The sequence below is a fragment of the Hydra viridissima genome, unplaced genomic scaffold (assembly GCF_058129835.1).
Source record: "Hydra viridissima isolate aposymbiotic clone 2 unplaced genomic scaffold, HvirCarnegie_v1 scaffold_9, whole genome shotgun sequence".
Lineage (NCBI taxonomy): Eukaryota > Metazoa > Cnidaria > Hydrozoa > Anthoathecata > Hydridae > Hydra > Hydra viridissima.
This window is the reverse complement of record NW_028324308.1, coordinates 9076280-9096938: the sequence shown is the minus strand read 5'-3', so window position 1 is coordinate 9096938 and position 20659 is coordinate 9076280. Positions and strand designations below refer to the sequence as shown.

The 20659-nt window shown below is 30.0% G+C and overlaps 4 protein-coding genes across 5 annotated transcripts; all 4 read left to right on the top strand.

The window, feature by feature from the left end:
• The first annotated feature begins 2161 nt into the window (after positions 1-2161).
• Positions 2162-3245, top strand: LOC149883899 (uncharacterized). Its single transcript, XM_090098006.1, has 2 exons — positions 2162-2347; positions 2751-3245. The coding sequence occupies exons 1-2, from the start codon at positions 2334-2336 to the stop codon at positions 3238-3240; spliced, it is 504 nt and encodes a 167-aa protein (XP_089954132.1). The 5' UTR covers positions 2162-2333; the 3' UTR covers positions 3241-3245.
• A 399-nt stretch (positions 3246-3644) lies between these two features.
• LOC149883898 (uncharacterized) lies at positions 3645-7307 on the top strand. The gene is made up of 7 exons (XM_090098657.1): positions 3645-4100; positions 4182-4299; positions 4468-4520; positions 4976-5174; positions 5454-6011; positions 6308-6486; positions 7119-7307. Exons 1-5 carry the CDS (start codon positions 3645-3647, stop codon positions 5996-5998), a joined length of 1371 nt encoding a protein of 456 aa, XP_089954783.1. The 3' UTR covers positions 5999-6011; positions 6308-6486; positions 7119-7307.
• A 3964-nt stretch (positions 7308-11271) lies between these two features.
• Positions 11272-15250, top strand: LOC149883897 (uncharacterized). Its single transcript, XM_090098656.1, has 3 exons — positions 11272-11420; positions 12647-13245; positions 15165-15250. Exons 1-3 carry the CDS (start codon positions 11272-11274, stop codon positions 15248-15250), a joined length of 834 nt encoding a protein of 277 aa, XP_089954782.1.
• A 2545-nt stretch (positions 15251-17795) lies between these two features.
• On the top strand, positions 17796-19893 carry LOC149883896 (homeobox protein six1-like). 2 transcript variants are annotated; one of them, XM_090096985.1, is made up of 3 exons: positions 17883-17988; positions 18122-18806; positions 19248-19893. In XM_090096985.1, exons 2-3 carry the CDS (start codon positions 18187-18189, stop codon positions 19660-19662), a joined length of 1035 nt encoding a protein of 344 aa, XP_089953111.1. In that variant the 5' UTR covers positions 17883-17988; positions 18122-18186; the 3' UTR covers positions 19663-19893. The 2 variants fall into 2 exon arrangements, with proteins under 2 accessions (XP_089953113.1, XP_089953111.1); XM_090096987.1 differs by having other exon boundaries at positions 17796-18806.
• The last annotated feature ends 766 nt before the right edge of the window (positions 19894-20659 follow it).

Here is a 20659-nt window from a genome sequence, read left to right as displayed (position 1 = left end):
TATTAATAATATTGAGTTTAAAAATGTGTTATAAACGTGGATTAAGATTAAGTTTAAAAATAATTTTAGGATGTTGAATCGAAGTCAATAAAGACATCTAAAAAACGGAAACTATCGCCATCAAATGTGGATAATTACATGAGCAACATGTCTAAGCTTGGTGAACAAATTGTTGCAACCGGACAGCAAATAGCGTCTGCTTTTAATCCAACAAGGCAAACTGATCAACCTCTTTTGGAAAGTATTGCTGTAACCTTAGGACGCATTGCTGAATCAACAGAAAATCTTGCGAACTCATTTGAAAAGATTGTGAGTCCCATAAAAGAGATTGCTTCAGCTATCTCAAATAATCAATAAATGTAATTACATTTCTTAATGTAAATTTATTATTAAATGTAAACTTATTATTGTCGACTGATAGATGATTTTTATTGACTTTATTTCTTATTATTGATCATATCAACATAGTTTTTACATAAAACAAGATTATTTTTTTAAATACTTCATGAGACACAGTGATGTCTATTGGAAAACTAATAGCTTTTTAAATTATTTCTTCTAACTATACCAAGTCGAGTTTGGTTGGTTTGTCTTCGACCAACACTAGAACAGTTGCCATTATCTTCAGTGTTACCATCATTTGCATCCTCAACAACTTCTATGGTATCTGGATCTTTTAAACCGAGTGAATTACACATGTTTTCGAGTATTACACAAGTAAATATTATTGAGCAGCACTTGGATGGGGTATATTGAAGTGTTCCACCACTTTTATGTAGACACCTCCATCGGTTTTTAAGACGTCCAAAACAACGTTCTATTTCACTTCGAACACTTGAGTGGGTTTTGTTGAACAATATTTCTTTAGGGTCTAATGCAGGACTAAATGGAGTAATCATGACAGGTGATAACCCATAGCCTGAATCACCAAAAAGAAACCCTGAAGCTGGATCAACCTCCAATTTCTGTTTCAAAGTTGAATTTGAATAAACAAAAGCGTCCTGACATGATCCTGGAAATTTGATAACAGCATCTCTGAACTGTCCATCCGGGTCAACAACAAATTGGCAATTTATAGCAGAATAGCCCTTTCTATAAAATAAAGTTTTTTATGAGTACAGAACTAAAACTAAACTTTTTTAAATCTTATAGAAAATAAATCTAAATTAATAAAATAAATGTTTGCATCTGGTAGCATAACTTCAAATTTAACACCTCCTTTATGATATTTGAAAGGGCCTATTTAAAAAAAAAACATCAAAGCGTATGCTCTTTAAGAAAAAAGTCTCTAGCTATAAAAAAAAGAGCCTCTTGCTTGCGGCAGCTAAGCAATAGCTATAGACCCATAGCTGCATGGAGATCATCAATCATTATTTATCTATTATTCAATCTATTTGTATCATTCCTACATATAGATTACAGTAGTTAACATTTACAAACTTTTTTTACCTGCAAATGAAAGCTGGCTCATCAGGCCCAGTGTCTCCTTTGATGGGTACCATTGTACCATCAATTAGGCCCAAAAGACCTTTAACTCCACAAGCATTAAAGTATCTTCTTTTTACCTCAGCCATTTCCTCTTGGCTACTGTACCATTTTACAAGGTAGCTATAGTGTTGAATAAAAAATTTACAAAATTGATGAATTGTTCTACTGGTGCTTGTTTGACTTATCCCAGAAGTGTCTCCTAAATTTAAATAATAATAAATTTTTAGAAATATAGTTTTTTTCAATTCAGATTTAGAAACCTCTTTTTTATATTTACTAAAATATTTTTATACATTTATGGTTATATGCAAAACATACAACCTCGCTTAGTGATAAAATTTAGTTGAAATAAAACTGCTAGGTTAATTTTAAAGATCATGTTTGGTTTTTTGAGACTTAAAAAATCCACAATGACACATATACACTTCCTTTTGGATTAATTTGCAAAAGTCGATATGAATAAAGTGAAGCATTAGCTTATTTAATTTTTTTTTAGCATTGTTACTACAGTTTTACATATCAAAGACAAACTTATACATATTAAAAGTTCTTACCAATAGTATTTTGAAAGCTTCCTGTAGCTAGAAATCTTAGAGCAACAAGAACTTTTGTTTCTGATGAAATAGAATTGTTTGTATCTGTTATTGGAGACAAATCATCATTTAGAGTGTTAATAATTTCTAAGATTTTATGCCGTGGTAATCGAAATTTATGACAACATTCAACATCTGAAAAATTATTAAGGACAATTCGCTGAGCTGTTCTCCAATGTTGATTTTGTAATTCCATTTCTTGAATTAATTGAATATCCATTTCAACCAAATTAAATTTGAGTTTCAATAAGAATGATGGTAACTAGGTATTCATATTACTAAGAGATATATTATATTTATTTATAATATACATAAGATTTTTCTAATACTGTGAATGTTTGAGATAAACTTGAGTGGTTCTAATCATCTTTTATTATATATATATATATATATATATATATATATATATATATATATATATATATATATATATATATATATATATATATATAAATTTAACTATTACATTTTCGTTGTTAAATTTATTTAAATAAAAATTTAATTTTATGCTAATGTATTTATAAAGTTCCTTCAAAATATAGCCTAGAAAAAGATATTGATTGAGAAATGTATACATTTGTTTTATATTTTATAATGAAGTTGCAAGTTTGAAAAGTGCAATTGTAAATTATTATTTGAGTGTATAAAAAAGTGTGTAATTATTTTTAGGTTAAAGAAAACTGTCAAAGAAGTAAAGAACATGGAAAACGTAATTAAAACTGAATCTTATTGGACACGTGCTCGTTATGTTAAGAAACTTTCAAATATAATTTTATTTGGTCAAAATGACAATAATAGTATTGCTGATAATACAATAAATACAATATCTATGTCTGATGAAAATTCTTGTATTACAACAGATGGTTTGATTAATAATAAAGAGAGTAATTTCTCAAACATTACAAAACACGAGATTGAGGCAGACATAGATTTTGATATATGCGATAGTGATACCTACTATAAGGCAATTAACATTAGTGATGCTGAAAGTAACAAAGAAATTGATGATATCAAATATACTCTTATTGAAAAACTGTGTAATTGGGCTGTATCTTTTGATATTACCAGTGTTGCCATCACTGCTTTGTTAAAACTGCTTAAAAAGTATCACAATGAATTGCTATTAGATGCTCATATTCTTTTGCATACAAGCATCTAATAGCAATTCATTGTGATACTTGCCTAGAAATAGTTCAGTTGTTGCTCTTAGAAGTGGAGGAGAGTATTTGCATTTAGGTATCCAATATGGTGTTGAGAAGTTATCTAAAGAGGTGAACTGCAATCCAAAAAACTTGAATTGCAGTTTAGTATTGATGGTCTTCCTTTATTTAAGAGTAGTAATTCTTGTTTGTGGCCTATTTTGTGCATTGTAAGACAGAGTGAAAAAAGAAGCCTTTTGTTGTAGGTGTATACAGTGGCAATAGCAAACCAGTGAATTTAAATGAATATTTTGAAAAGTTTGTAATAGACTGTAACAATTTAGTCAGTCATGGTTTGTTTATTGCAGGTGTACATTATGAAATTGCTTTGCACAGTTTTGTATGTGATGCCCCTGCCCGAGCTATGATCAAATGTATAAAATCACATAGTGGGTACTTTGGCTGTGATAAATGCAGAGTTGAAGGAGAATGGAATAGAAAGGTTACATTTCAGGCATTAAATGCACAATTGCGAACTGATGCCCAGTTTGACAGGCAAGTTGATGAAGATCATCATTTAGGGCTTTCACCACTGTGCTCATTACCAATTAGCATGGTATCAGGTTTTCCCTGTGGTTACATGCATTTAGTGTGCTTAGGAGTAGTTCGCAGACTTTTACTCTGTTGGTTAAAGGGTCCTAAAAGTGTTAAGTGCTCAGCTCAGAAAATTGAATTACTTTCTTCCTTATTGGTGGAATGTGCTACTCACATGCCCACAGAGTTTGCCCGAAAGCCTAGATCTGTGTTTGAAATTATGAGATGGAAAGCAACTGAATTTAGGCAGTTTCTTTTTTATACTGGTCCCATTGTATTACGTGATGTTTTACCTGCAAATTTGTATGAAAATTTCTTTTTTTTTATCTGTAGCAATTTCTATTCTTGCAAGTCCAAAGTTTTGTAGACAGTATTTAGACCACAAAAAGAACACAATATTGGACCAGTGCCTTTTGGTGTATGTTGTTTAAAACAGTATTGTAAACTAAGACTTTCAAATGGAACAGTTTTGTCAACATCTCCAGGTGACAATTGCTTTTTAAAATTAAATAGACAACCATGCTTTGTACGCAACATTGTTTTGATTGACAACCAGTTCAAATTTAAAATTGTTGTTGAACTTTTTAAAGATATTCAGGATTTTTATATATCTCCCTTACCTTCATCTAATATAAATATCTTACATGTTTCAGATCCTTGTGGTTCTTATGAAACTATTGACAGTGAGGATTTTTTTCAAAACTGTGTATGTTTACCTTGTGGAAACAATTCTTTTGTTGTAATTCCTTTTCTAAACTCTTGCTTATTAAAGAGTCATAAAATATTGTATTACAAATAATTTAAATTTTATAAGGCATTATAATTCTAAGAAGCTGTACTTTTATGTATATGTAATACATTCAAGTATGTTAAATACTTTTCTTATTTTTTAAATGTGGGTAAGTAAAAATGGATCTAATTTTTGAAATATGCCACCTGTACAATATTTAACTATTATTCAGGTATAAGATATTTCTTCTCACAATATTTATTAATTTTTGGTAATATTTGAATATCCTAAGTAGCTATCTCATTTATATAGCAATGTTTCATTTATACAACTATTGGTTTGTTTTATATGCTTAATAAGATTTTTAATCGTTGGTCAAGTTCTAATTTCTGTACTGCAAGCACTGTAAGTATATTTTTGGATTTTATTAGTATGCAGTGGTTGTTTTTCAAACAAGTGATGGTGAAGAGGTGAATGCAGTGCCATTGTCATGGCTAACACTGAACCTAACACGTTGTGCTTGGCCACCTAAATCAACACCCACTCATAAAATTATAAAAGCAATTAAGTCACTTCAAATACCTAGAACAGATTGGTTGCAGTTTACTGTTAAATGTCTTGGAATATATGGCTAGTATACTTTGTCTACCTTTATAGCTACTTATTTTACTTTGATACAAAGTTAATTGCTAAATATGGACACCTATCTTTGGGCCTGTTATGAATAAAATATTTTAGATGACATTTTTTAGATGCTGTGTTTTTTCTGGTATACAAATAGTATTTGAAAATCCAAATTTAAATAATGTAGACAATCTTAATTGTTAATTTCATAACAAATATTGTTTTTATAATTTTTTTGTAGAATGAAATGAATAGAAATGACACTATAGTGTATTTTATTTTAAGGTGATTATGAAACTGCAAGTAAAAAATCCAAGAAAGCTGAGATTACATCTGAGTTAGATACAGCTATGTCCAACACTGAAAAGGGAAGTTCTGCAAAACGAAGGAAGAAGAATGTTGATGATTTTCCTAATGATGATTATGGTTACATAGATGGTGAATATGAATGTATGAATAATGCTAGTCCAAACATTAATGTTGATAAATTTTTGTCCAAAAAAAATCCAAAGGCTAATAAAGATTATTCTGACAATGATGATGATTTTCAGATTTTTAATAAATCTCTTGCCAAAAAGAAATCAGGTGTTAAAAAGCTTCTACTGCCACCACAACCACCCCAAATATCTGACAAAAGTATTTCCAATCGAATTTGTGACGATAAAACTCCTATGTTGTGTAAAGTAATGACAACAGACCAATCAGATTTGTATGAAAATCAAGAAGAGACACAAGATTCATCAAGTAGAATGATGCAAACCTTGCCTGAAATTTCACTTCGTTATGCAACACCATTAAAAACCACAACTAATTATCTACCACGCACTTAACATGCAATTGCTAGTATGTCATTAAAATAAGTTATTTTAAATTAATAAATTTGATAAAAAAGTGTGTAATAAATCCCATTACGTAATAAAATAATGATACAATTTGTATACAAATATTGTACCCAATGTTGATTAGGTTTGCATTCTAGTTTTATCAACATATTTAAATTTGTTATTTAATTAAGATAGTAAATTCAAAAATGTTGACGATTGAGTGCTGAATGAAACATATAAAAGTCCAAAAAAGATGTATTCAAACTTTTAATTTAGATTTGATTTAATTTAAAATGGAAAACAAATTATATTTAGATGATATAGTTAAGTTGCTGGTGGAAGTCAAAAAACAGAATGATGACATAAAGGCTCAAATAATGAAAATGATCATGACTGATGATTTGGCAAACAGTTTTAATTTCATGGGCCATGGAAAAAAGCATGCTTTTTCTGTCCTGCAGCTTAAGGACATTGTTTGTGGTTATTAAATAATTGTATGTATATATTTGAGTTAGTTGAAAAACTTTGCTATTATTGTTTGAAAAAGAGTGTTTTTGTGAAAGAAGACTTTAGTTTTCAAGTAGTCAAGTGACTTGTCCTGCAAAACTAGTATCTTGTGATCAAATAGTTCCATTAAAATGCTTATCAGTGTTTATGTTCTTTTTTAATAAAATTTATTAAAAATCAACAAATAAAAATCTAAATTCATGTGCAAGCATAGAATCAACAAAACTTATTTTAGAGTGCTTGCACCACTGACTTGTGATCTTTTCAGATATACAAACCATTACATCACAGCTTTATTGTAAAAATACAATGGTAACAACATGGTAATGAGTCCTAAAGTTTCCATTTTTACAAAATTTGTTAATTTTAGGGTTACATTTTATGGAAATCTGCAGTTTGTATTTTATGAAGTATTGATATAAAAACTATTAGAATAATTGAAAGTGGAAAATTTCCTCAGTTTAAGTTGTAATTTAGTGGCATATATAATTTCATATGGTGATTTGTGACAGGTTATTAATCTTTTATGTATTTTTTGAAATGATACTGGTATTGATATAGTATATTTCGACTGCTTTGCAAACACAAAGGGTTTATAGCATATTTATATATTATACAGATTCTGTACGTGCAAATCCCATGACGAAGGAAGCCAAAAACGCTGAAATTGAGTCAGCTATAAAAACATGGCTGCGTGTTTCATCTGATAGAGGTGGAGGTCGTAAAAGGCGAGAGGAGACCAAGAGACAGTAGCCTGGGATAAATGCAGAGGATTTATTTTAGCAATAATTATAAAGCTTCGATAAAATTCGTTTTTGTTTATTCTTCTTGGGATGCAAAGCGTGCAAAACCTGCAACAAATGAAGCAAAAAATGCATAATAAGAAATATCTAAAAATAGCACAATTTGATATATATATATATATATATATATATATATATATATATATATATATATATATATATATATATATATATATATCAAATTGTGCTATTTTTAGATATTTTGTTTGAATGTATTTTTACTAACTTTTGAATTAAACATAAATATAAGTGTGTGTGCTTTTTTACTTAAAGTTTATCTATAAACTTTTTTTGCCATGTCTACACTTTTAAAAAGTAATATATAAATGACAAAAATGAATGTAAATAATAATCCCATAAACATACAATAATTTATACAACAAACAACCTATATTAATTGTATTATATAGCTATAAGTATTTATTATAATGATATGTATTTATTATAATGATATACTGTTTTCTTATTTGATTGAGTCTATCAAGTATATCTTTATTGTTATACCTTACTATAGAATATATTTTATACATGTCATATATAACTTGTATTTTTTCCGGACAACTCCTGATCGGCTATTCGTTAGCTTATTCATCATAATAAGGTAAATTGTCAATGTCATTTTTACGTCATTGTTTACGTCCTGCCGATGAGCAGCCGCCTATCAAAAATATATAAAATTTACATCTGTAGCCGATTAAATACGGACGTCGCGCCGATATCGGGCCGATGCTAGTGTGTTATCTGGGTAGTTCTTAAAATATTAGTTTTTAAATTTTGTCCAAAATTTTATTGATGAGGTGTTATTTTCAACATTTTGTTGAGATGTTGAACTCATTAATTGTTGACGTGTGTTATAAAGCATTACATAATTTTGGCAAACTTTCAGTCTATCTAGTATTTTTACATAAAACAAACTCCTGTTTCATAAATTTACATTGTTCTGTGAATGTCGATAAATTAGATGGCTCTTTTGTAGTATTAACTCATCCCGAAGATATATATATATATATATATATATATATATATAATGAAGAAAAAACAACTATGTATGGTACTTAAAGTTTCATGCCTAACGGCAATCATCCATGAAAAACAAATCAAAAATATATAAAAACCGTAACCAAATTACAAAAATTACTGTATCGTGTGCTCTGACGTCATAATAGAAAAAAGAGGAGGGTAGGAAATAAACAAATAACGAAAGAAAGAAAAAAATAAAAAAAGAAAGGAAATAAAGAAAGAAACAAAGAATTAAAGAAATAAGAAGAAAAGAAATAAAGAAAGAAAATAAAAAAAGAAAGAAAGAAAAAATAAGGAAGAAAGAAAGATAGTATGAAATAAAGAAGGAAAGAAATAAATAAAGAAAGAAAATAAAGAAAGGAAGCAATAAAGAATTAAAGAAATGAAAGAAAGCAATTGAGAAATAAAGAAATGAAAAGAAAGAAAGATAAGAAAAGAAAAGAAAAGAAAAAAGAAAGAAAGAAAGAAATAATTTAGGCCTTGTCGCCTGTATCAAACTTCGAAAGGAGAAATTTATTTCTATGCCTGCATTTGGAAACCAATTCGTTCTTCTTATTCAATAAGGTACCTTCATGAAACATAATCATGTACTTCTCATGCAGGGATAGCATGCAACATTTTGTGGTATATATATATATTAGGGTGTCCCGTTTTCAGGGTCACATTTTATTTTGACTGCTCCTAGCATTTTTCTGCTGTGTATATGTGAGAAAATGAGATCTGTAAAGTTTTAGAGCTCTAACTTTATTTTTGTGACTACACAAGCCACATTAAGTTTCAAAAATCATGATTTTTGGGTGAAAAAAGCCTATATTTACAGTGCTTGTGTAGTCACAGTTTGAAAGATGCAGGCTAATCTTATGTTGAACCATGTACTACTAACCCTCATTAGTTAGAAAAAAATTAGGAGCAGTTTGAATAAAACAGTTAGTTAGGTTTGAAGTGAGTTCAAAGATACGCAGTAGACACAATTTACCCATTTTTATGCGGTTTGACGCGGTTGACAAAATCAAACAAAATACTGATCTAAAATCCTAAGATCAAAGATAACACCCTTCTCTGCTGTGGATTTCCAATATATAGAGTGGACAAAGTGCAGAAGAAAATGATGGAATTACTGATTTCTCTTCAAAAAAGGCAAAACACTAAAGAAAAGACTATAATTTTCAAAGACAATATTTTTTCTGTACTTTTTGATGTTATGCTCAGTGATGTGATACAAATATTAGAGAAAGATAAGAAAAGATCTCAGGAAGACAAGGCAGAAGATATCATTTTCATAAATGATCAAAGAAGTTGCAGGAAAATGTACATTAGGAAGAAAGATGAAAGGTACATTTATTCTGCTCAAAGATCTCAACAGGCAAGAGTAAGAATGTCTGGAGCAGATCATGACCAGAGTTATCAGTCTGAGCTGCAGATTTCATCTTCAAGTGAAACAGAAGTATCTTCAGAGGAAACAGACACCTCTAATTATACAGACTTGAGTAATGATGAGATAGATCCACAACCATCTACATCTGCTGGCATAGTAGGATATACTGTCCTTGTTTCGAAGGTTAAACATGTAAGCATCAGAGCTCAATCCAATATTTTAAAGCAGGTGGCTGATACAAATGGACTTTCCAGTAAAGGTATGTCAAAATCCAATATACACAGAATTCGTAGAAAGGTCATACCGGAAACAGTGGAGGAAGCCAGGGAAGCTTTAAAAGCAAAGGCTGGATCAAACATGATTCTTCATGATGATGGTAAGCTAGTCAAAGAGTATACTATGGAAAGAAACACAAAAGAGAGCGCTTAGCATTGAGTGTAACTTGTGATGGAAAACATTTTTTGCTTAGAGTACCTCCTATCACTGATTCTACTGGAGCTTGTCATACTGAGAAGATTATTGAGATTTTAGAAGAAAACTCACTCAAAGAAGACATTAAAGGTCTAGTATTTGACACCACTGCGTCAAATACAGGTAAAAAAAAAAAGGAGTAAATTCCAGCTTAAACATCTATCTTGGAAGACCTGTTATGCATCTTGCTTGCAGACATCATGTCTATGAGTGTCATATTTAAAATGTTGCAAAGCTCTTCAGGACAACCTCAGTCCAGATAATCAACTCTTCAAGAAACTTTTGGATGAGTTTTCTCTTATTCAGATTGAACAAAATAAACTTTGCAAATTCAAATATGGAGTATATCAACAACTTGACAGTGCTGCTAGAGTATCCCTAGTAATCATCGCAAAGTTGTTGGATGAAGACAAATTACCCTGAGGTAATTATTGGGAGCTAGCGGAAATTGTTCAATTCTATTTATCCCCAGAGATTGATCAACTGTAAGTGCGACAATCTGGAGCAATTCATCATCAAGGTTTATGGCACAAGCTATATATTTCATGAAGCTGCAAATTCTGAGCCAAATGACAGATATTGTTTACACAGCTTCTATAAAAAGAGAAGTTGAGGCCATCTCTCAGTTTGCAGCATTGCATTATGCAAAGCGGTTTTTAACCTCGTCTCAGACTGCAATTTCTTCAAGACATGACATAGAAGCAATCTGGGAGATGAAGTCATACATGAAGAGCAGACCTAATGTTGCAGCCGATTTTCTCGATAGCTTTGCAAACTATACATGGTATCTTCATCCAACTTTGATCCCATTTAGTTTACTGGATCCTGGAGTGTCAGATGAGGAAAAGACTGAAATGGCTGAAAGAACCCTGATGATAAATGATTCAAAGGAAAAAGATCCTCTGTCATTAATGTATAAGAAGGTTAATTTATCAGGTTTCATTGACAAAGAAGAAGAGAGCCCCAGGTTGTCTGGGTTTGGTGATTCAGAATCCATTTTGATATTTAACATCTTAAAAATGGATAGCCAGTAGCTTAAATGGATGATGTAGCTTAAAGTAAAAATAAAGCTTAAAATAAAGATAAAGCAGCTTAAATGGATGATGATTCCACCTAGTAAGTGGAACAGATTGTCTGGCTACACAAAGCCCAAGGATTTAATCTCTAACATTCCTGTAACTAATGATGTTGCAGAGAGGATTGTTAAGCTTATACAGGGCTTTGTTGATGGAAGCCATGATGAAGAGCTGAGGCAAGATTTTCTCCTAGCAGTGGACCAGAAAAGAAAGGCTGGAAGACCCCAAGGGGTGGAAAGAAAAGAAAATGTTAATATGTTGTAGAATTAGTGGTTAAAATATGTCTAGTATAATATATAAATAGAATTAAACATATAATTGGTACTTTTTAACCGATTTTGAATTTTTGTTGGTCTAATTAGGTGTGTAAGGGGTTCGGAGATCGATTTAGACCCATTTCATAATGATTAGATCAGTATTTTGTTTGATTTTGTCAACCGCGTCAAACCGCATAAAAATGGGTAAATTGTGTCTACTGCGTATCTTTGAACTCACTTCAAACCTAACTAACTGTTTTATTCAAACTGCTCCTAATTTTTTTCTAACTAATGAGGGTTAGTAGTACATGGTTCAACATAAGATTAGCCTGCATCTTTCAAACTGTGACTACACAAGCACTGTAAATATAGGCTTTTTTCACCCAAAAATCATGATTTTTGAAACTTAATGTGGCTTGTGTAGTCACAAAAATAAAGTTAGAGCTCTAAAACTTTACAGATCTCATTTTCTCACATATACACAGCAGAAAAATGCTAGGAGCAGTCAAAATAAAATGTGACCCTGAAAACGGGACACCCTAATATATATATATATATATATACACTACCGTGCAAAAGTCTCCGCTCATGTGTAATATTTGCAAGGAACAGTAAATGCAATACATTTTAGGATGATTTTAAATATATAAAAAGAAAAAAATGTTAATATAAAAAGTTGATGAGGCCAAATCATAATTTTGCATACTTTTTCCTTTTCTTTTTGTTTCAAATAATTTTGTTTACCTTTGTTTTGTTGAGTTCTGCTGCTAAAAACATGGCAGAAATTTTTCTATATGAATAACCTTTTTCACGTAAAATACATATAAAGTTCTTCAGTATTCTTTATTAAATTTAAAACTACACAAAAGTTTTAACCAAAATATTTTTTGTAAGCTTAGGTTTGACAGTAGCATGATACTTTCCGGCATGGTAAGGATGTTTTCAGTAATTTTAATTGGTTGCTTTTAATAGACCTATGTTTATATTTATACTTGAAAATGGCATTAGTGTGCGCATTTAATGTCTTGAATTTAATAAAGAATTTGAGAAATGGTGAAAGTAAAGAAAGAATATTGTGAAGAACTTCGTGGCAAAATATGTATTTTACGTGAAGAAGGTTATTCATATAGAAAAATTGCTTCCAGGTTAAAAATATCCGAATCAGGTGTGAGATATGCTCTACAACGATTGCATGATATTGGTTCCAACAGTGACAGATCACGTTCTGGAAGACCAAGAGTTACATCACGGCAAGAAGATACGTTTATTGTTGTGTCCAGCAAAAGAAATAGAAAAATTCCAGCCACAATTTTAACAGCAGAACTCAACAAAACAAGGGTAAAGCCAGTATCAACTGATACTGTAAAAAGAAGACTAAGATCAGTCAACTTAATTGGACGCATTGCTGCACGTAAACCTTTGTTGAGGGCAGTAAATAAGAAGAAAAGATTGGAATGGGCAAAAATGCATAAAAATTGGGGATTAGAAGATTGGAAGAAAGTTCTATGGACAGACGAGAGTAGGTTCGAACTTTTTGGTACCCGACGTCGCGTGCATGTTAGGCGTTTACCTAATGAAAGAGTGCTTCCTCAATGTATACAAAGTACTGTAAAACATGGAGGTGGTAATATTATGCTTTGGGGATGTTTTGGCAATGGGTTAACTGGAGATTTAGTTAAAATCACATCTACCATGGATAAACACATGTACCATAATATTTTGGTTAAGCACGCGATTCCATCTGGTATTCGTATAATTGGGAAAGGATTCATCATGCAGCAGGACAACGATCCAAAACATGCATCTGGATTATGCAAAAATTATTTGAAACTAAAAGAAAGGGGAAAAGTTTGCAAAATTATGACTTGGCCTCCTCAATCACCAGATCTATCACCCATCGAAAAGTTGTGGGATGAACTGGATCGGAAGATCAGAGAAGCAGGTGAAACATCTTTTATTAATCAGCAAATGCTATGGGAACGTTTGCAAAAAGCTTGGAATAAGATAACAGCGGAAACCATGAATAAATTATTAGCCCGAATGCCAAGATTATGTGCTGCTGTTATACGCTCCAAGGGGTCTCATATTGATGAAAATAAAATTTAACATTTACAACTTTGTATATTAACATTTTCTTGATTTTATATATTTAAAATCATCCTAAAATGTATTGTATTTACTGTCTAATTCATTGTTTAATAAACAATTAAAAATAAACGCAATTTTCTTGCAAACTTTTGTTACTTTATTGAAATATTACAAATGAGCGGAGACTTTTGCACGGTAGTGTATATATATATATATATATATATATATATATATATATATATATATATATATATATATATATATATATATTCTAGTTGACTCAACTCCTACTCATATTTGACTTTATTTACTTGACCACCAAAAAACGCTTTGTTAATTTAGCGGCAAATTGTATTGTGCTTTTAGATGGAACATTCGACTTTTCTATCAAGCTTCTTAAAAAATTCATGTCCTCTATATTCAAATGCTCATAAAAAAAAATATTGTTAAAAAAAACATTGTTACTAATTAAAAATAACAAACGTCAAAAATGCTTGAAATTTAGAAAGCTAATTTTATTAAATTAATTACTTTTTTTATGAAACTTAGTTGTATTTTTCAGTAAAACAAAAAATGCTTGCTATAAACCTAAAAACATTCAAATATTGTTTCAGAAAAAGATATCTGTACGTTTTTAAAAAACAACCATTTTTTCTTTAACTAAATTTAATCTTCATATCATGGACACTACAAATAAATTTTAAATCAAACTATTGTTTTTTTGTGATCAAGCCCATTTTGGTGTTGTATTAAATTTTTACCTCAAAACTAGAGATATTACATTTTCTAATTCTATTAAACTTTATATTATAATTTTGTACCTTATTTGAGACTTAATGGATCTTGCAAAAATAATTTTGGTGCATTTTTGGTGCTAATTTAATAAAACTTACTGAATTTGCTGGTGATTAATCTCCAAATTAGTTTTCTCAAATGGCTCTGTCATTTTATAAATGTTTTCACATTATTTACAATATGGGTAATCGGACAACATCCAAAACTTTACGTGTGTCTATAGAGATGCAACTAACTGTGTAATTTAGTAAAATATCCGTTATTGCCGATTCAGTAGTTGTAAAAGGCGGGACCTCAAAAAAAAGGCTCAGCTCATTTTAACCATGATTTTTAACTTTAAAAACTTTTAAAATTTTTGAAATCTTTTTTTCAGTCTATTTTGAACATATGTTTAATCATTAAGCTATGTTTAAAATTAGCCAGAAAAAGTCCCAACATGCATCAGCCATTTTCAACCATTTTCAACCATTATGCAAACAACAACACATGGTCAAGTTTTAACCATTGTAGAATTGAAAAAAATTAATTAAAAAAAGTTCTGTTGTATAAAAAATGGAAAGAAAAATTTGTGCAAGATGCACGAAGAATAAAAAGAAGGAGCAGTTTATCAAAGATGAAAAAGAGTTGAAGACATGCATTACTTGTAGAGATTATTCATTAGCGAAGAAAACAAGTATTGATGTGAGCTTAGTAGAATGGTGCAAGATAGAGAATGTTTAAGTGAGGGTAGGTCTACAAAAGGGTTCTGTATTCACCTTAAATTTAAAAATCATTGTAAAGAATGTAAAGGTAAAGGTGTATGTGAGCATAACAAATTAGGATGCGCATCTGTACCATGTGGTGGAGCATCTGTACCATGTGGTTAAGCTAGTATATGTGAGCATAGTACAACAAGGTGGAACTGTTGTAAGCAAATTTGATTCATTATTAAATAAATAGCATATCATAGATTTTTTATAGTGCTTCCTACCATGGCGCTTTACCTTATCAAACATAAAAATTAAAAAAGTCAGTTTAACTGCTATATGGCAAATTGTAAGTAATAAAAATGATGGCGGAAAAAATACGTTTGTACCATATTAAGCTGTAAGTTGGTTTGATGCTTGTTTTTTTTTAAATAGTGTTTGTTTTTAATTGTTTTTATGTAGAAGTCTGAACATTCTTATATTGAGACTTCTACATAAAAACGGATATTGATTTTTTTGGGGTAATCGAGAACCCTTAGAAATATGGGTGGAAAATTGTTGAGTTTTGAAGTTTCATTATCTAAAAAAAATTCCTAAAATCGACACTTCAATATTTTACTTACGCAAAAAGTTTTCTACCTTATTTTGAGACTGATACTTAATATTGCAACAGCTTACAGCACATTTTCTTTTTACGCATTGAGTATATAAATTTTCGTATTAGTAAGAACATTTGACATTTATTTAACTAGCGAATTGATATTTTAAATTTTCAAGCAACACCATAAACGTTGTTTACATTGGGAACATCCAAAAATTGAAATTAAATCAAAGTTATCCATGTCTAAAACTCGAATTCTAGTACCCTCTCCCCCCTCCATATTTGAAGTATGAGGAATGGTTTGCCAGCTTAGGATTTTTGGTAAAGATGACGAAGAATTCGAGATCAGACAGCTGAGGTTGCATAGACACAACTTGCTTTTAGTTTGTATATTGAACTTTATTAAACTTTATCAAACTCTATCAAACTTTTCTTTTCTTTTTCTTTAACTTTGATTTCTTTAATTATTTAGAGTTATAACTGCTACTTTTTTTATATCTTCAAAAATTTTTATTTCATTTCCATTCATTTTTTCATTTCATTTTCATTCATTTTTTTATTTCAATTTCATTCATTTTTTCCTATCATCAAGCTATTCTAATTAGCCTAGAATTTTTGAGATTAGTCCACATTTTGCAAATATAGTAAAATAGTGTTTTCAGGAAGAATTCCCTGTTCACCGGATTTTAATTATGGGGTTTAGGTAGGCGCATTGCAGTTCGACATTTGTTAGCACATTCACTTAAAGAGCTCACATTTGCTTCTTGAAAAAATGTTTCTAGATTTAGCTATCTAGTCATGATTGCCTAATAGATACATTAGCCAACCATGAGCTACCATTTTCTGAGGGTATAAAACTAACAAAGCCATCTAACGAAAGTTCTTAACATACTCCAAGGCGTAACAATTTATTTTAGATTAACTATGAAACAGCCAAAGTTAACCCATGCATATTTGTGCATAAAGAACGCGTTTAGTTAACCAAACAAATGTTTTTAATTAATTTTTTTAAATTCGTAACTCGTATTACATTTATTTGATAAATGTATTGTTAATTACAACTTTTAAAATGTTCACACTAAATATATATTAGTACATATCGAATAAGTATATATATTTATAAAAAGTATTTAAATATATTTACAACTATATACTATATTATTTATGCTGTAGTATTTATATATAATTTATTAGATACAGTTTACCATTTCGTAATATAACTCTTGTGATAAGATTTACCATCATCCTCAATTAACTCTCTACTCATTTAAGACTGTTTACAATAAGAAACTGTGATACTTTTGCGCTTCCCTAATAACACAAATAAGAATGCCCTATAAAGATTTCTTCCTCTAAAACTTTCTTTTATTTATTTTTTTTTTTTATTAGCTTCTATTTTTCTCTATTGTTCTCTATTTTTCTCTTATCCTCTCTTATCTTATCTTGTCTCATCCTCTTTAATCTTTTATAATCCTTTTTCAAGGAATAAAACGTTTATTTCATTCTGCATACAGAACTATGTACCTTACCTTATTTTAACAACATAAGTTTGGAAAATCTTTTTAACTTTAGAAGTTACTTTTTATAGTTTAATACAGGTAATTTGATATCATAGACAACAGCAGACATTTTTTACTGTATTACTTGATGATGACGTCTCAAAGTTTATCGTCCGTTGGCAACAATATCTTGCATGCAATATAAAAGGCACCATTTTATTTAATTTAAACCGTAAAATACATTTAAATATAAAATACAAAATTTTGAAAAAAAGTTGATTTTAAATTCATTCTATAATTGCTTTACAAGGATACGGCAACTTGAATTAAATGATCCAATCAGTTTCTTCTTAATTACAACATGAAGATACCACTTGTAGTTCAGCTGATGAATAAAACTAAAAAATTGGGATGTAAATTTTTTTATCGCATTTAAAACTAATTAACGAATATCAAAGAGCAACCTAAACAAAAATATGTTTTTAAATTTAGTAAAATATAAAACTTAAAAAATTTCTGTTTTGAAAATCTTGAGATTGCTAATTGTATGGCGTCTCTCACAGGTGACTTGATAAGCGTGACTTAAATATGCGTGAATAATTTGCACTTAGCTACCCTTTAAAAAAACCTTAAAGCATAATAAGTCACGAATTCTTTCAATAAGGAATGTTTGTTCTTGCATATTTTATTTAACACAGCGCGATTTGTTTTGAAAGAAAATTTTGCTTTTGACAATACACTTAAAAAAAGCAGAAACTATAGCGTCAGTAACGCATAGATATTTGAAACGAGAAACTTTGTGATATTTGAAACGCAAGGTAAGATGAATTGTTAAGTTTATAACAAGATAGAAAATCTAGAGGCTCATATTTAACAAGTAACTGTTGCTGTGTTTGTCTTATTTGTGTTATTATATACTTCCGTTATTTGACACTGAAGAATTTGATCTAGGTTTTCAATTTAATTTGGTAAAGTTAATTACATGGTTATAAATATACGATAAAGAGGGAAATAGCATGAGTACCGTTGGCAGTCTAGACGCATCTGAACTACAAAAACACGTCAATGCAGTTATTAACTATACCTATGACCAAATTGATTGCGTTTGTGAAGCGCTTATACAAAGTCAAGATTTTAACACTTTAGCAAAATTTTTATGGTCTATTCCACGGAATGATATTGTTCGAAATAGCGAACAAGTCGTCAAAGCTAAAGCGCATGTGGCAATGCACCAAGAACGGTACCGAGACTTGTACGTTCTCCTAGAGAGTCATAAATTCAAACCTGAAAATCATCCTGTTTTGCAACAAATGTGGCATGATGCTCATTACCTGGACGCAGAAAAAATGAGAGGTAGACCCCTTGGTGCGGTTGAAAAATACAGAATTAGAAGAAAATACCCTTTACCAAGAACTATCTGGGATGGAGAGGAAACCGTATATTGCTTTAAAGAAAAGTCTAGACAAGTACTACGAGATTGGTACGAGAGTAATAAGTATCCTACACCTCAAGATAAACGACTTTTAGCAAAGAGGACTGAGTTGACTCTAGTTCAAGTATCGAATTGGTTTAAGAATAGAAGACAGCGAGACAAGCCTCAATCTGATAGCGGAGACGAAAAACCAAATAGCATCAGGTATGTGTGCGTAAAATTATAATTTGATTATTAAAAAAGATTAATTTTGATGAAAAGTTTTCCTTACATTTAATTACGTTTTATCAAGAAGCAGTAACAATAGATAAAACGATAAAAGATGAAAAAAAGAACTTATTAACGCCATTTTGCTGTGTATATTATAGGTAACAGTTTTCTTTTCATTGAATAAAATTTTAAAAAATCCGAAGTAAAATTTTTAAACATTTTCTTAGTTTTTCTAAGTGTCTCATAAAACAAATACATATATTCAAAAAATATTTTTAACACGGTTGCTAAGTTTAATTTTATTATGAACAATAAAAATAATAAAGAATGATGACAACAATAACAAATAAACGATAGCTTTAACTTTTAAAATGGTGACGGAGATTACAATAAGAACGAATATGCTTGTCAATACATTTTGTCCTTTCTCTCCAGATCAATAACAAGTGAACCGTGGGCAGACGGTACTGGGTTGAGTGTAACTTACTTTAATAGCGGATGTCAAGAACATGAAAATGATCATCGTTGTTTAACAGATATTGATAACAATAAAAAAGCTGAAGATGACGAAATTAATAACGAAAATAAGAATAGTGCTAAGAACAATAGCGCAAGTCCAGACAGTGGAATGAGCCATCCTCAAAATGATTACAATAAAGTTAGTATTGGCTGCAACAATAATAACAAGAACATTTTAACCAATAATGATTTGCATTTTTCGTTACGAGAAGGGTCTGTACAAAGTTCAAAAATTGCCAGTGTTAGTTCAAGAATTGAGGGCTTTCATGACGATTGCAGAAGCCAGTTTGACTCTAGACACTATTTCAATAATTTAACATGTAATATTTGAAAGTAATTGCAAGTAACACAGCAAGAACTTTTTAAACGAGAAATGTACATATATTTTATCTCAAATAAGTAACATAAAAGCATACAAACAGGGTAAATGTCACGTGGAAAAATAAGATACAAAATAATATCTTCATGACGGATTTAAAAAAGAGTAGACCAAGTATACAATTTTATAAATGTATTTTGAAGAATAATTATTACAATATTATCATCAAAAAGCGAGTTTAAAGTTGCAAATTTTATTAATTGGTTTTAAGCACCTGATTATTGAAACCTTTTTTAAAATCAGAACTTTTTTAAAAAACTGAAAAATTTGTTTTTTAACGAACATCGTATATTAAGTTTCTTTTTTGATATCTTTAGGATTTCTCATAGCTGAAATTTTTGTTACTAATAGTAAAAAAGTTGTAGTAATGAACAACTTTTTTCGACTATAGTATGCTTGAAAATACGAATTTTCACTCTATTTTTATCAAACTGTTTGAATTGGTTCGAACACTTTCAAAAACAACATCTGCTTAAAAGGGAAGACGTTAGACGAATTCGGTCATTCATACCAATATCTTTGGTTAGCTCAAATTTGTGCCGCACTTTTTTTTTAAAAAAAAAAAAAAAAAGATCCGATTTTTCCAGCTTAAGGTACGCGAAGCTAAGTTACAAACCTTGTCAGTATTTTAACTTGTCACTTCTGGTTAAACATAAAATAATATATCTGTAATATTTTGAAGTCATGCTGAACTGATTCTCTCGATACCTTAAATCAAAAGCTAAATTTGCGTTGCAGCAAACGGTATAGACGTTGCTAAATTTCTTCAAGCAAATTTCGTGTTAAAAAAAAATTAAAAAATGAGCTGAGTTTAATAACTTTGAATCAATAAGCAGAACATATTTGCTAGTGTGACCACACTATTTTTTGTGTTGCACAGCGGCCTTTTCTTTTAATAAAATCTTCAAAGCGAAAATTTTAAATAACTTGCTTTTAAAAAACTGCAACA